General features: G+C 38.5%; 3 protein-coding genes across 11 annotated transcripts in view; 1 reads left to right on the top strand and 2 right to left on the bottom strand.

Annotated features, from left to right (window-relative positions):
- The window catches only part of adam22 (ADAM metallopeptidase domain 22), a 50,511-nt gene extending 48,752 nt beyond the window's left edge, over positions 1-1,759 (bottom strand). For all 3 annotated transcript variants that reach the window (XM_068323190.1, XM_068323191.1, XM_068323192.1), the window contains exons 1-2: positions 1,510-1,759; positions 1,077-1,237 (exon numbers count right to left, since the gene is read on the bottom strand). In XM_068323190.1, the coding sequence (XP_068179291.1) occupies positions 1,077-1,237; positions 1,510-1,606 (258 nt within the window). In that variant the 5' untranslated portion in view covers positions 1,607-1,759. The remainder of the gene's footprint in view (positions 1-1,076; positions 1,238-1,509) is intronic.
- Positions 1,760-2,606: 847 nt separating this feature from the next.
- On the bottom strand, positions 2,607-9,365 carry dbf4 (DBF4-CDC7 kinase regulatory subunit). Of its 4 annotated transcripts, none has more exons than XR_011037080.1 (13): positions 8,872-9,143; positions 7,487-7,656; positions 7,042-7,245; positions 6,881-6,931; positions 6,722-6,791; positions 6,518-6,591; positions 6,376-6,421; positions 6,059-6,104; positions 5,837-5,962; positions 5,529-5,640; positions 4,845-4,960; positions 3,797-4,728; positions 2,607-2,993 (listed from the first exon to the last, which is right to left on the bottom strand). XR_011037080.1 is itself a non-coding variant. In XM_068323880.1 (13 exons), the coding sequence occupies exons 2-13, from the start codon at positions 8,915-8,917 to the stop codon at positions 3,963-3,965; spliced, it is 1,827 nt and encodes a 608-aa protein (XP_068179981.1). In that variant the 5' UTR covers positions 8,918-8,985; positions 9,325-9,365; the 3' UTR covers positions 2,607-3,962. The 4 variants fall into 4 exon arrangements, 3 of the variants coding, with proteins under 3 accessions (XP_068179981.1, XP_068179980.1, XP_068179979.1); XM_068323880.1 differs by adding an exon at positions 9,325-9,365 and having other exon boundaries at positions 2,607-4,728; positions 8,872-8,985; XM_068323879.1 differs by adding an exon at positions 9,155-9,352 and having other exon boundaries at positions 2,607-4,728; positions 8,872-8,985.
- A 1,017-nt stretch (positions 9,366-10,382) lies between these two features.
- slc25a40 (solute carrier family 25 member 40) lies at positions 10,383-15,256 on the top strand. Of its 4 annotated transcripts, none has more exons than XM_068323378.1 (10): positions 10,383-10,559; positions 10,810-10,910; positions 11,935-11,994; positions 12,090-12,196; positions 12,368-12,435; positions 12,769-12,893; positions 13,081-13,364; positions 13,463-13,544; positions 14,146-14,226; positions 14,307-15,251. In XM_068323378.1, the coding sequence occupies exons 2-10, from the start codon at positions 10,811-10,813 to the stop codon at positions 14,438-14,440; spliced, it is 1,041 nt and encodes a 346-aa protein (XP_068179479.1). In that variant the 5' UTR covers positions 10,383-10,559; position 10,810; the 3' UTR covers positions 14,441-15,251. The 4 variants fall into 4 exon arrangements, with proteins under 4 accessions (XP_068179479.1, XP_068179478.1, XP_068179480.1 ...); XM_068323377.1 differs by having other exon boundaries at positions 10,806-10,910; XM_068323379.1 differs by having other exon boundaries at positions 10,386-10,506; positions 10,806-10,910.
- Positions 15,257-15,347: the final 91 nt, after the last annotated feature.

The raw sequence follows: 15,347 nt of genomic DNA, 5'->3' as shown, positions 1-15,347 counted from the left end.
TCAAATTACACTGTTCTCCCATTTTGTTAGATAACTAACAACACCTTTTGTTTGATAAATTAAACACATAACTATACCAAAAAACAAAATTTTACCCACGTAAATTCAGGTTTACATAAAGCTTAGGTTCCTGCATGAATACATGAAGGTGCTGAGATCCATAGACTCAATCTAGTCTCGGTGAAAATAACTGTAAACCTATGTAAACATATTCATATCCTCAATTCATTAATCAATCTTAGGTATTAATTAGCTTGAATATTAATCTCTCCTCAGAAAAAAAAATTAGTTACTAGAAATCAAATGAAACTCAACTTAGGCCAAAAATAACTTTCCGAGTTTAAACTACAATACAGTACTGTGTTCCCAACTGACAATCAGTTTTTAAAAAATCATCAAATATTGATGTTTCCAAAAATTGTCAGTTTCCTTTGCTGTAGAAACAGCAACGGTGAGCTGTTTCCACATTCATCTTCAAAATTGCCCCAGTGTAACTTCTTGGAACGGAATCAGTTTGTGATCAACTTGAATCTGCTGATAATATTTCCACACGGACATATCGATCAAGCTCTGATAGCCAGCCGCTGATCACTTTGATACGCTGATAAAGACAAAAATGCTGGTTGCTGGGATAAGAGCTAGAATAAAAGGAGAATATTAGGAGCTGCTGAGATCTGTATCCAGCTGATCAGACAACATGTAAAATAAAAAACAAACAAATTCATTCAAAGAAAAAAACATCCAACTGGAGCATAAATCGGATTTTCTACATATATAGTGTGGATATGAGTAATCTATCACTGCTATAGTTCTCATCCATGGCTCAGCTTTGGCTGAATGCTGACCCATATAACACCTGCTGGCTGTCTTATTGGTGCTGCCAGCTCCAGGCTACTTGTTTCAAGTTTCTTTTATTCTGCTTGCAATTACCTAATTATTAATTTCCTTCTGAGGACAGTCGCAGAGGGGAGGCGATGAGATAAAGCAAACATAAACACGCAAGAAGCGCAGCGCTGTCTCATGGAGGCGCGTCTCCTGCCCACAGTAAACACTCCTCCTCTGCAGACGACATTTACCTGCGTGGAACCGGGACTGGCTTTAACCCTGGTGCCCAGCTCGTCCTGCGTGATCTGGCTGTGGTTGTGTCTGCTGTAGAGCAGGCGGACAGGGACGGTGTCCTCCTTCCCGACAAACCTGCCTGCATCACGAAGAGCCTTCAAACCCAACAAGGCGTCTCCTGCACGGGGAGGAAAACAGAGTTATTGAGGCTGGCAGCCGGTGCCTCCGTGGAGGAGACGATACACACACACACACACACACACATTCATCATCAATACTGCTATCTGAAAAATCAAGAGATGCTATTTCATTTTATCCACGTTGCACATAATTTAGAGTACAGCACGGACTCTAATAAATAATACTAATAATCACCGGCCGAAGAATGCCGTTTTCATAATGTTTGCGTGATAATAACTCACGTAATATTTAAAGAAAAGCATCAGTTACCATTTCGGGCAATAGGGGTGCTCTGGTGACCGAAGCGCATCAATCCATAGAAGCACAAAAGGGAAATCCACCATCGCGGGCGCAGCATCCCCATCATCACTTTCTGTCTCTTGTTGTAAATGATAAAACAATGCGGTATTCCAGGAGCAGGCTCTCGGGCTGCTGCCTGCGCTAGGGGAGTTCCAAACAGGCTCTTGCCGTCTGGTTAGCGCAGTCCATCAGATTTGGGGCCATCGGGTTCTTCGCGAGTCTGAACGCCGAGCGCGTTTGAGCGCACCGAGACCCCGTGGATCAGCATCACGGAGGGACGGGGAGGAGAGTGGGATGGGGGAGGGGGCCGCAGGAACAGACGTAGGGGAGGAGATGACTGGGGACACCTCCTTAAAACTCATCAATATCCAGCGATCCGCTGCAACGACGACTAATGTATGAATATGAGCGAGCAGAAAGACGAGACGGAGAGAAGGAGAGGGCCTCTCCTTCCACCGACTGGACCGACAGGGATGCTTCACCTCCCGCCTCCCTCATAGTCCTCCATGTTAAATTGCCGCCGAGCGCCATTCTTGTCCAATTCTGCCCGATATGTTACCATCATGAGTCACTCCATCTGCCGGCGGTCCTGAGGAAACCATCGTGCTGCTTGTTTAGTTCTGGTATTTTGTGAATGGCTTCGGTCCCTGCAACATCACGCCATCCTTATAAAACCTTCTTTTTTCCCCCCAAAAAAGCAACTTAGGGATCAACTTGAAGAATTGTAAATAGCCACTTAAATAAAATAATATAGATTATTTGCCTTTTGAATGTTTGGCCTATTGTGTATAATTTGCTGCTACTGCTGACGTTGAATCCTGATGTAAATAATGAAACTCAACTCAGGTTTATTTAATTATTGATTTGAATTCCTTTGCATTCTACAATTAGGAATTAGTGTTTCAGCTTCTTAGCAAACTGTCTTATTACAATCATACAATCAGTATTTTAACACTTTACTGATGTATCACTATTGATTCTTCTTGTCCCCCAACCTGTGTGTGTGTGCGCGTGTATGTGTGTGTCTGTGATGTTCAACTTAAACCAATACACAGGCATCTGTGAGCCTTTTTTATTTTTGGTAAATCTGCATTGTTTTTAGGGACACAACAAAAAAAATCAGTGCCATCATAGATCTGAACTATTCACTGCCAGGTTTAGGTAATTTTTACTACAATGTGAAATTGGAGTAACAGGCTTCCGTTCAATATTTATGTAAGACACCAGATGCTTACTTGTATATGTCCGTGATAGCCATATGGCCAATTTTACAGGACTAGCCTGCATCTTCTCCAGGAATGTTTCAACTTCGTAATGCAGTTTGTGGCCACCATTCACTCTCCCTGTGGTACACCTTCCTTTGCCAAACAAATCTGTAAGAGCTGAAACTCCACAAGAGGCTGGTGACATCTCTTAGCTGCACAATTCAGTACTTCTTCACTCATCTGACAGACCTTGAGAGCAAAAAGCAAATCATGAGTAGTGCTCTGTAGGCCTGTTATGATCTAAATCACTTTCAAAATCTAAGGAGTTTTTTTTTTCTTCTTGAGACTTTGACATATTTTATTGATAAGGCCAGCCATGAAGGAGATAGGACATGAAGGAAGCAATGTGCAGCATGAATTGAATCTGCACAGCTTCCTGCTGCAGAAGACGGACTATCGGCCCATATGCTCTTCCGACAGAGCAAAGTGTGCCCAAAGGGATTCTTTTTTGAGTAATACTGCTAAAAGAAAGACAGACTGCCTGTGTTTTCCTCTTAGAGAACGACCACACTGCTGCTCAGATTCTTGAAGATTGTAGTGATGTTGCCTTTGGAACAAGAGATTGATGGTTCTTGCAACTTAATGTGAAAGGATGTAGATTAACATGGAGCAGTATAAGAAAGGACATGGGAAGGGAATAGGAGAATAGACAACAGGGGAAGAAGTGCTAGAATGGGATAGGATAGGATGCGTATGGCTAGAATTCAACTGAATGTGAGGGGGTATGGTAAAAGAGAAATATGACAGGATTCAATAGGACAGTAGAAAACAGAGGACAGTATAAGTAGGACAACAGGCAATGGGCTAACAGAAGAGATGAGAACCCATATTCAATACAAAATTAAATTTTCTATATTTAGGACACATTTTACTCTCACTAGCTCTCAAGAGCTGAGGTTTTCCTATTTCAAGTTTTAGATAATAAACAATATCATAAACAACATGCTACATCCCATTATCAGCTGGCTTTCATCTGACTTTTTTTTTTTAACCTTTTTCAAACTTGAAAAAAGTTATGTCACAAAATATATTTCTTCTTCTTCTAGTATAATTCTTCCATGTTTAATCTGCTTTTTCCAATGACAAGAAACATTTCAGGGCTGACAAACCAGACTGTCACCATAGGCTGATATTGGTTGTAAAAGTCAACAAAGTCCATTATAATTCCATTATTTCATTCTCAAACCCCAGAAATTCTACATCCGTGTCATCACTGGACCGAAAAAGTTCCCAAAGTCTCAGTTTGGAGTCATCAGGAATGTCACTTAACTTCACATGTTCAACATCTATGTCCAGTTTCCGTCTCTTGCATTTATATGATCTGATTCTCCTCTGTATTTTCCGGACAGGAGAAATGCTTTGAAGGTTTTCTTCTTTTTCTAACAGATTACTCTCAAACATTTTTTTGTGCAACATGTCTCCATCCTGAACAGAGGAATGTTGTTTTGTATCTTTATGATTTGTTTCAACAGTGATGCTTTTTGCGGGAACGTCATCCTTTATGTTTATATTCTGAAAATGAGCAACTGAGCTGCTCATACCTTCAGTTATAATTTGGTCCACTGGGCTGATTTGGGCGTCTCTGGAGAGACTGGAAGCACCATATTTGGAAACTCTAGAGGAGGTGGGTTCCATCTTAGTTTCTTGAGTGCAAGAAGTTAAAGAAGCCTGTCTGCACAGTAACTTGCATCCAGGAGATTTGTGACTGGATTTTTCTGTGTAAGCGTCATTACTCGTTGGGTACTCCTCTCTGAGAATCAGAGGAACAGAAGTGTGTCCTGAATAGAAACCCTTGTGACGATATCCAGGGCGGTGCTGCTCTTCTTTAAAAACCTCAGGAGAATCAATGTCCTGCTTCTTTCTTTCACTGGGTTTCCGACATGGTCCAGGAGCAATCAGAACAGAAGAAATACTACACTTTTGTCTGACAGGAATACAAGAGAAGTGAAAATACATAGATTAAATAGCTTTGAATATCTGAAAGACTAAATTAAATGCTAACAATTACGGGTTTTCTGGAATGGGGATTACTGTAGTTACCTTTTAACTTGACTTCTAATCTGGAGGAAGTCGCAGTGCATGCTTGAAACCAGCTTATCCACCACAAAGTACTCATCACTCTTGGCAAACGCCTTGTGACATGCAGTCTGTAGATGCTAATATAAAAATGGTACAGTTAAATTTCTGAACATTACAAGTGTCCAGTTGAACACATTTCCTGTACTGCACAACAAATTAATGACCAAAAAAGGGACGAAAATTCAGGATCCTCAAATTCAGACATACAGTATTTCATTAAAGAATGATATAAAAAGTTATTGAAGTTATTCTTGTGAATTGCAAAGGACATCTTAAATCTCAAAATGTCTAAATAATAATAATCAAATTATAAATATACATGTAATAATAAAATGATATGTGTAGAAGGTTTTTGAGTTCAACTCCTGAAACAAATGATTTCATTAAAGGGCAATTACTTAACATCTATACCTGAAAGTGTATTGTGAGCAAAAACTTGTTTCCAATTTTAAAAAAAAATAATGAAAAATTAAATTATGACCCAATGAAAATAATGGCAAATTACATTAATTATATACCTTTTAAAATAAAAGACAGAAAAGGGAGATCAGTAAATTACGCACATTGGCACAAGTTCTTTGATATAGCTAAATATTCAATAGTAGAAATAAAAAAGGTTTTGTTTTTACAACTGTGAGAACTTACTGTTGTGACGTTCTCATATTTGATCTGACAGCACTCGCAGTAACCACCTCTTTTCTTATCTCGGATCTTTTGGCCATGTGCTCTCTCTTCACTGCCTGAAGGTCTCACGCCTCTGATGCCAAGGGAGTCCAGCAGTTGCAAAATAAAACCAAACTAAGATGAAACACTTTTGACTTGAACACTTTATGGCTGGTTCCAACGCAAACAATTCACACTGTGACGACATGCACCTTTAAATTTCCCCAAAAAACTGGTTCTCAAATGTCTCAAACAGAATTGCAGATAAATACATGCAACAAACATAATACCTATTGCCCCGTTGTTTGTTCCCAGTAGCATCCTTGTCATCAACCATGAAAGGACTACAGGGAGGAAGAGTCTTTAGGTTGAACTGAGGCATGTTTGGAATCGTGAGGTAGACTGGGCGGTAGTGTCTGAGGAAAAGCAAAAAGACATTTTATATTCTATAGATCTAAAGAACTCTAAGACAGTAGGTGGTGGTCAACTTTTGCTAACTTTGCGTTTTTTACCTGCTTGAATCCTCAACCTTAATGAACTGTTTACGGATCCGACCACCTGGAACAGACATTGCCAGTGGTCAATTTAAAATCCGAGGATGTATTTTAAAAAGTGCTTCTGAAAAAAGTATATGGGACAGGTTTTGGATACTTAAATATACAAATATTCTGGACAATTTACACTTTAAAAAAAAAAAGCTGATTCTGACAGGACCGCAAATCAGTCAGAACATCAAATAAATGCAAAACATTCAGCATTTTTACAATAAAACTAAAAATACACTATTATTACACCATTGTACACTACTAAGCATAAAAAAGACATTTACCTTTGCATTTATGAATGCCTTTCTTCGCTAGAAGTTCAGCTTTGACCTAGAAAAAAAATAACAGAAAAGCACAAAACACAGGAACAATTATTTTTGCAAAGAACGCATTGTACCACCTGCATACAACCACCTGTGAACTTACACTTGCTTTGACCGTGGTAGCCAGGCTCTGGGTGCAAACGGCCTTTTTTTTCTTTTTAACATAAGCGATAATGTCTGCAAGTGTAAAATAATAAATAAACACATACAGACAGACATGCATACAAAAAAGTCATTATTTGCAATTGACATCCAAACAACCTCTATAATTGTTGATGCAAAAAATTGTAGTATCTCTACATCTTACCATTTATGTAGAGAATTTTCACACCCCACTCCAGAGCATTTGACAGCATCTTGTTCATTTGTACCCTTCCCTATAAATAAGGAAGTGTGTATTACCACAAAAAAAAAGATTAAGCAAAAACTTTTCTTTCCTATCACCATCAGTGTTAGCATAACAAACCTGCTCTTTCACCACTCTCTCCACTAAAGTCTTGCCTCGTCTTGTAATAAACTGAAATACATTCAAAGTAGATTAAAAAACATGACCAAATGAGTGGGAACATGACTGTAAGGCTGAAATACATAACTGCATGGATGATGACTCAATTCAAGTGAACTCACTGTTTCTGCTTGGCCCACAGTCCTGCTTTTGAGGTTGTCGCCATTGTTACCAGATCGGTCTGACTTTGAGTGAGGGTGAGGTGAACTCCGTCCGGAGTGTGGGCTGGGAACAGGAGATTCCTGCCCAAAGCTTCGCACATACTTTGCCTCCATCTTGTTGGATACCAGATACTTAATTTCTTTGCTGAAAAATGTCTCAATAGTCTGTCAAACACAAGAACAACACAATTACGTTTTGTGAAACCAACTTTAAAAATGTAATAATCCAATATCATCACCCAAAAAAGCCAGAGAATGCCGAGTTGTCAATAAAGTGTACATGGAGGAGAGGTATGGTATTTTATGCAGAAAGTGTAAAGACTATAATATCATAGATATGGTCAGAACGCACAGGAAAAATGACAGCTAAAAACAAATATAAAGAAAAACATTTTTTATGCCTTACACCACCCAGTTCTTTGATATCACTCTCCAGTGTGTCTGCTAGTCTGTCTGACGGCAGGTCCAGGTAAAATACTTTCCCCGCAAAAGGTTTGACTTGAGCACCAGAGGAGACACGAGATGTTAGCTTGGCTTGGCCTAATGTGGTTTTGTAACCAGCAGCGACACTTTTACCTGAAAGACAACAGTACAATCACATAATAAAAGGCAGATGTTCAACTCTAGTGCTTCTGCTTAGATAATTACTCAATAATATAATTATTCTGTTAAGATATCTGCTCAACCATAATCAATGTATATACATATTTAGGACGTAATCATATTAGCAACAATCAAATTCTAAACCTAATCAAATAATTGCAATATTTGCTGAGATATGTGCTCATGCAATCATTATATTATACAATAAATCACAATACATATAAGTATGCTTATAAAGGTTCATTTACTGCTAAACTAGTATAATGTAGTTGGAACACTTAAGAAAGAAGAAGAAACAATAAAGTTACTTGCATTTGGGAATTCTTTTTTTTAACTTAGTACACTGTATTACACATATATACAGGCATGTATGTGTGCGCATGCACGCATGCACACACATACATGCACACACACGGTCCCCATGCAAAGTCCTTGTGAACTTAGCTACTGCTGCTCCGTATTGAATATTTCACGTATTGTCGTACTGTATTTGTTTAACACTGAATGTCCTGTTCCTCACACACTCGAGGTCTGGGTGATAAAATGTAAGTCTCCAATGTCAGTGTTTCTAACAGCATAAACCATCCAATAGATGGTCAAAACATACCAGGGTCAGTCTGTATTATCTGCAGGAGGGCAGATTTAGGAGAAAAGAGCCTCCCCAAAAGATTACAAGTTCTTAGAATAGTTAAGACTCTTTGTACTTCAATGATTGGACTTCCTCTGGGTAAGATCTAATGTCACTGAATGAACCCCCTGCAGAGTTTATGATTAACTTTATTCTGTCAATAAGCTTTATGATTTGCTGAAATCTGGGGAAAGTTCTGGTCTGCTCAACTTTGACAAGAGCTACATTATTTTATGCCTAATTTTTTGGTCTTTTATTGAACAGCTATCATTTTAAGTTATGAGAAATTTATTTTACTTGATGCTATTACTTAATATTTGTTCTCATCTTAACTGCTTCCACTCTTAAGTATGTCGATAATAACAGCTAAGTCCTAATTATTGCCATTCTGTTTGTTGGTCAAGGGTTGTTGTTGTTGTTGTTTATTGTGTAGATGTTGCGTGTAAACAACCATTGAACGTTCGTGAGTGACGAAACCTGTGTTGCCACGGTGATGGTCACAACTGTCAGTTTTACATGATGACATAAGACGTTATAACTGCATTACAGAACTACATTACCGTGCCACTGCGGCCCTGCGTTCTTCTGACTCCGTTTCGGTTTCATGTTGTTGTCGTTGCTGCTTCTCCTGCCCTCTTGTGTTTTGAACTAACATATCCCATCAAGTTTCTCCCCTGTGGGTTTGTAAACAAGGAAATGGTTGTTTACAAGTGAAAGCAGGAAGTTAAACAAAATATCGAATTCACGAAACGTGAGTGAAGACAATATTAACGGGAGCTGAACACACTGTCCACACACTGCAGCTTTCCGATGCAAATTCACCGATTAACGAGCGTCTTTTACCCGAGCTGCTGTCTGCGAGCTGCTGATCTCATTTCACAACAAATTAGTGGGTTAAATGTCGTAATTAAACTACATAATAAGCATGTTAGCGTTGGTATCCACGGATAAACGGTTAATGTGATTCTAAATCAGCTGTAGCGTATTTAAAAGTGAATCTTTAGCAAACACACTTTCCCGCTTTGAATTCAATGGTCTCCCCCCGAGTTTCTTTGTTGCCATGTTTGACACTTTATCCTGCTTGAGGGTTGTCTACTGTCGTGTTGGAGAAGCTCCCAATCTGCACTCACAGCCTTTTCTTTTTCTCTTTTAACATAATCTGCTATTCATTACGTCACTGTCAATCATTCCATACCGTTTGACAAACTGGTAAGTAGTGGGGTGGTTACGCAGTTTCCCCCTTTATTATATTATTATAATAAAGATAAAAATTATATATATATAAAGATAAAAATTATATTTTTTATCTTTTGTGTGCAAAGGTTAATTTTAAAGAAATACTATAAACAATGATCAAGAATAAAATAAAAATATGTATATTACATGATTATAAATCAACGTAATTTACCAAGGGTCAATCAATATGTAAATAAATTATTCACTTGTCTTTAGATCAAGCTCACGTTCAAAAGCTGGCACAACATTATCAGTGAGTATTAATGTATTCTGCACTAAAATTGTAAAATTAACCAAAAACAATTTTCATAGTTTAAAAAGTCTGCAATTTGTAATCAAATGTCATGTCTTCACAGGCCATGTACTGTGTACCATGTACTTGAAATATTTGTTACTGTTCAAAATATTATGATCAGCATCCACCATGAATAATAATACTTTACCAGCAAATAGTGTAATTATCAGGGAACTACCCATAGCCTTTTGTGTATCATATTTTGATTTGATTTTTTTATTTTTAAAATGCAGAGCAAATATTAAATTGAGAAATTCGATTACTACTCTGTTATTCGGGTGTATTCAACCAACCTGGCACCCCACAATAAAGTAAAGTTAGTCTTTTTGTATATTTAGTTGTTTCCACACCAATGCTACCAACGTTAAAATATACAAACTGTACACTGAAAAAAAATATACGCAATATTTTATTTTAAACACCAGATTTCGTAATTTACGTAAGATACCGTATGTTATTCAGTATTTAAAATGTAATGTAAACGGGTTCGTGAATGTGCTCCACTGAAATCCAAATGACGTAACACCTGTCAAAGCCATATACGTATCATGTCTGCTAAACAAGCTATGTAGCTAGGATAGCAACCTTCAACTCTCACATGTTAGTGCTATTCCTTTTAGATTCTGCAGGATTGTAATTGTCCGAAAACTACAAATCTGTAGGGGTATGTTTTTGTTCATGGACGACGTCGAAGTTGCCGTGGTGCTTTAGCAGCATGTAAGAAATTGACTAATACAGTATTGTCCCGTGAGTTTATTTATCTGACATGTTCCGTCAACGGCACGTGGAGTGTCATCATAACGTAATAACCTACCGGGGCAATCAGCTGATTGGCTCAGTTGATTGAGCGTGTGTGTGTGTGTGTGTGTGTGTGTGTGTGTGTGTGTGTGTGTGCGTGTTTACACGTTAGCGATGGTGTGCTTTGAACGTGTGTTATGTTGAACTGCGCTTTTCTGTTTTAAGACAGTATGAGTGGTCAATGTTCCGCCCCCTTGAACAGAGATGGCATTACTCCGTTCCAACAGATGGTGGCGTCCGGATCCGGGGCCATCGTCACATCTCTGTTCGGTAAGATGCCCCATCAGCGGGTAAAAAAGACGCAACATGATCACCAAACATGTGCTGGGGCCTCAGCACATGTTCGGTGATCATGTGTGACCTGTCCTATAAGAATGACTGCAGCTGGCGGTGTTTATACCTCTGTTAGCGGTATATACCATTGCATGGACCATTTCTTATAACACCTAATTTACACTTTATATTTCTTTTCAGTCAGTGAATGATTTCTGCTCAATCGGCAATTAGGAAAATTAACTTCAGAAAATTTGAGATTTTATATATATATATATATATATATATATATATATATATATATATATATATATATATATATATATATATAATTTTTATTTTTTTATTTTTTCAAATAGATGACATTACTATCATATCATTTCAACTGGTCAGAGCTGGGGTGAAAAAACCTCAATTTATTCAGAAATGTGCTGATACATTTTTTAACTAAAACAGGGAAATGAGCACAGTGCATTGTTTGATTCATGTGATTGTTTTGAATTCTGATTGGTTTACTTGTCATAATATAATCCTTGATCATAAGAAGAAAAAAAACACTTCAAGGAAATTTTGAATATTTTTAAAATATAAATCTATCAAGTTAACAAAGACAGCTGAAAAAACATCCAACAAAAACCAACAGACACGGCAGTGTTCCCGTATCCAGGAAACATGTCAGTGTATTTCAAACTGGTTCACCCAAGGGTGAAAATGTGTTGGTTAATGCAGCAAGGAATGCACTGACCTGTAGTTAGAGGACAGAGAGAGGAGCCAGCACTTTGGACCAATGCCCAGCAGTCCACCTGCTCCCAAAGGACACACTTTTGGTACAGACCGGACAGGTGGGTGGAGAGTGAAGGAAATCATCACTGTCAAAGTTGAACAGTCGTCTCTTAACAAGGGTGCCGGTAAATACCACCACCTGTCAGTCAAATGCAATTGAGTATGAAAGACAGCTGTCCTCTGGCATTTTCATCACATTGCCCATGAAAGATATGAAAATCCTTTTCCTTTTCTTCAGTCACACCTTTGGATGTTGTGAAGATCAGACTGCAAGCCCAGAGAACTCCATTCCCCAAAGGTATGATGACAACCTCCATTGGGAAAGATTAATGTCTATTAACACCATAAAGACTTGATATATTTTTTTAACAACATACTAAAAATATCTTTCAGGGAAATGCTTTGTCTACTGCAATGGACTTATGGACCATTTATGTGTGTGTGATAATGGCAATGCCAAGGCCTGGTACAAAGCCCCTGGTCATTTCAATGGAACACTGGTAAAAACTTAATGTATTGTTACATTTCAGTCTTCAGTCTATGCAAAAATTAAATGTAAAGGTTTAGAGTAGTCGGATAAGTTCCCAGTCATATTTGTGTTTCCTGTTTTGCTATAGCGAACTGTCAAACATCATGTTTTTCGACACTGGCCCCACTCTGTCTCTTTGTAGGATGCTTTTGTCAAGATAGTCCGCGGTGAAGGAATAAAAGCTCTATGGAGTGGTCTATCTCCAACCCTGTGAGTAGGAAGTCTTATGTGTTTCTCTTAGTCTTCTGTTGAACTGAACTCTGTTTGCCCTCTTTTAAAAGCTGAGTTATTGTGCAAACACTGTTGATTGACAGTCATTTAGTCTGAAGCTAAAGTTCACTTGAAGGGTGCTTTTTTTGACGTTGTGTTCATTAACAGTGAAATCCAATGAAAACTTTCCTGAAAGCTGATTACCAAAGATTAATTAATTTTAAGTACTATCATAATGAAAATATCTTTTAAAAAAAACTCATTACTCTTGGGTTAGCTTTTTCTGCTTGAGTTAACTTGATGTATTATTTGATATTTATATGCTACATCCAGTGTGATGGCGGTGCCAGCAACAGCGATCTACTTCACTTGCTACGAGCAGCTGTGTGCAGTGCTGAGGGTCAAGATGGGAAGCTACGCTCAGGAGGCTCCTCTTGTGGCCGGAGGCGTCGCCAGAGGTGAGCTGACTGCTGATGTGTCACTAGAAAGGAATATGGATGAAATTATTACCAGTTATGAAAGAGAGTAAAGGAAGTCCGTGTTTGTGAGGATGGTTACAGGTTGATTCAGAATCGTTCATAACACTCTACTTTGGTCAAGAAAACGTGCTCACGCCCTGAACGTTTTCTCTTTGCTGTCTGTCAGTGTTTGCAGTGACACTGATCAGCCCTCTGGAGCTGATCCGCACAAAGCTGCAGGCTGAGAAACAGTCGTATAGGCAGTTGATCGACTGCATCCGCGGGGCGGTGCAGACAGACGGCTGGCTGTCGCTGTGGCGGGGTTTGGGAGCCACACTGCTACGAGATGTTCCTTTCTCGGCCATCTACTGGTCGAACTATGAGATGGGCAAGAAGTGGCTGTGCGAGAAGTATAACACCACCGAACCCACAATAGCTATTACCTTCATTTCTGGAGCAGTGTCTGGCTCTGTAAGTGCATCTGTACAGTATTCAGGTTCGGCTTTTCAACCTTTTAGATATAAGTACATAAACTATTAATAAATACCACTTATTTCCATTTTTTTCAGATTGCCGCAATTTTAACGTTACCCTTTGATGTTGTCAAAACGAGAAGGCAGGTGGAGCTGGGAGAGCTGCAAGCAAAGAAATGTAATAATTGTCTGAAGCTTTATTTTTTATTTTGCTTAACTTTATTTCCAAATTGTACATCAGTGGATTCCCAACCACGGTGCTGTTTCCCTTTAAGGCACTTTCAGAGTACTGCATATGTGATGAAATTATAACAAAAAAAACCCCTTTGAATTTCAGACATCAATTATTTTGCCTTGTATTGAAGAAAATGTAATAATATTCACTCAAAAAATTAACTGTGAAATCCTCTAGAAAGCTATTAAGTTTGGGGACTCTTCATTACAAAGTTGGATTCCTTTTATTTCACTTAGACAATAGAAAAGATTCCAAAATTTCCAAACTTATATACATCCAAATGAATTTATGTCATTGACAGGAATTTTTTTTAAACTCACTACAGACATTATAGTTTCAATGAAGAGATGGAACAGGCTCATATTTAGAAACAATGGGTGGCGTAAATGAAACTTACCTGAGGTGGTCCGACAGACTTGATTTTGTCAATCAGGGCTGAGAACCACCGATCTAGTACGTCACTGAGATCTACATCTCTGAGGTCCTACATCACTATCCTCTGTGGTCAGATGCTAACAGGTCGTTTCGTGTTAACTATTTGCAGTGGCCTACAAGGCCTCCGCCTCCACCTTCAGTGTGATGAAACGCATCGTGGCACAGGACGGCTTTGGTGGACTGCTGGCAGGTGGGTGACTGAGGTATTTTATGACTTATTTTATCAACCTAATGGCTTCTAACCTGTCCTTCCTGCTGCGCCTCTGCCAGGCTTCCTCCCCAGGGTGATCAAAGTGGCCCCCGCCTGTGCGATCATGATCAGCAGTTATGAGATTGGAAAGGCTTTCTTCCGCAAACACAACCAGGAGAGAGTCATCAGGCCCCTGCAGACCAGCAGCGCCTGATCATTTCACTGTCCTTTCTATCTGCTATCAGAACAAACAACACAACACTTCCCTATACTACCCCTAGCAAAAAGTATGGAATCATCAGTCTTGGACGAGGACTCACTCAGACATTTTATTATGTAGAACAAACTCGGATAAAAGCATGAAAAAATAATGAAGTTTTTTCAAAGGGCAACTCCTTGGCATTCAGAAACACTAAAAGAAATGAAGAAAAAACATTGTGGTGGTCAGTAAATGTTACTTTTATAGAGCAAGTGCAGGGAAATAAATATGGAATCACTCAATTCTGAGGAAAAAAATTTGGAATCACTCCATTTTGAGTAGAAAATAAGGACACACCCAGTCAATTTTCTTTCCTTAATTGGGCACCTGCCTCAGATTAGATCTGCTCTTTAGTCAGCAGTTAAAAACAGTGCAGTTATCACACCTTGGAGGGTTGCTGGACCAAGTGAAATGGTAAGAGTGATTCCATATTTATTTCCCTGCACTTGCTCTATAAAAGTAACAGAATCGTTTTTAGATTTTAACTCCTGTAAACTGTGAGTCCCTGTGTGACATCTTGAGACCTTTTAATTTCTGAGTTCAGTGTTTGTACCTTAATTTCTTTTAAACATTTTGCTTTTATTGACTGAAAACAAACGATACAACCATGTACGTCAAGAAATAAAAATGTGAAGTTAATTTAAAAGGCTATGGGTTCCATGGTGAGGCACAGACTATCAACTCTAATGCAAAGTACATCATACTATTATGATTTTAAACATGTTTGTCTTTCTTGAAACATCTGTTGAAAGATATGTCATGTGTTGATCAATGACAATCTTTAAAATATATTTAATAAACAAGTATTTGTATAAAGCCGTTAAAAGTGTGTCTGTAGGAGTTAAAATTAAACTTGAGTAAA

The sequence above is a fragment of the Antennarius striatus genome, chromosome 9 (assembly GCF_040054535.1).
Source record: "Antennarius striatus isolate MH-2024 chromosome 9, ASM4005453v1, whole genome shotgun sequence".
NCBI lineage: Eukaryota > Metazoa > Chordata > Actinopteri > Lophiiformes > Antennariidae > Antennarius > Antennarius striatus.
This window is presented reverse-complemented; position numbering and strand designations above follow the sequence as displayed.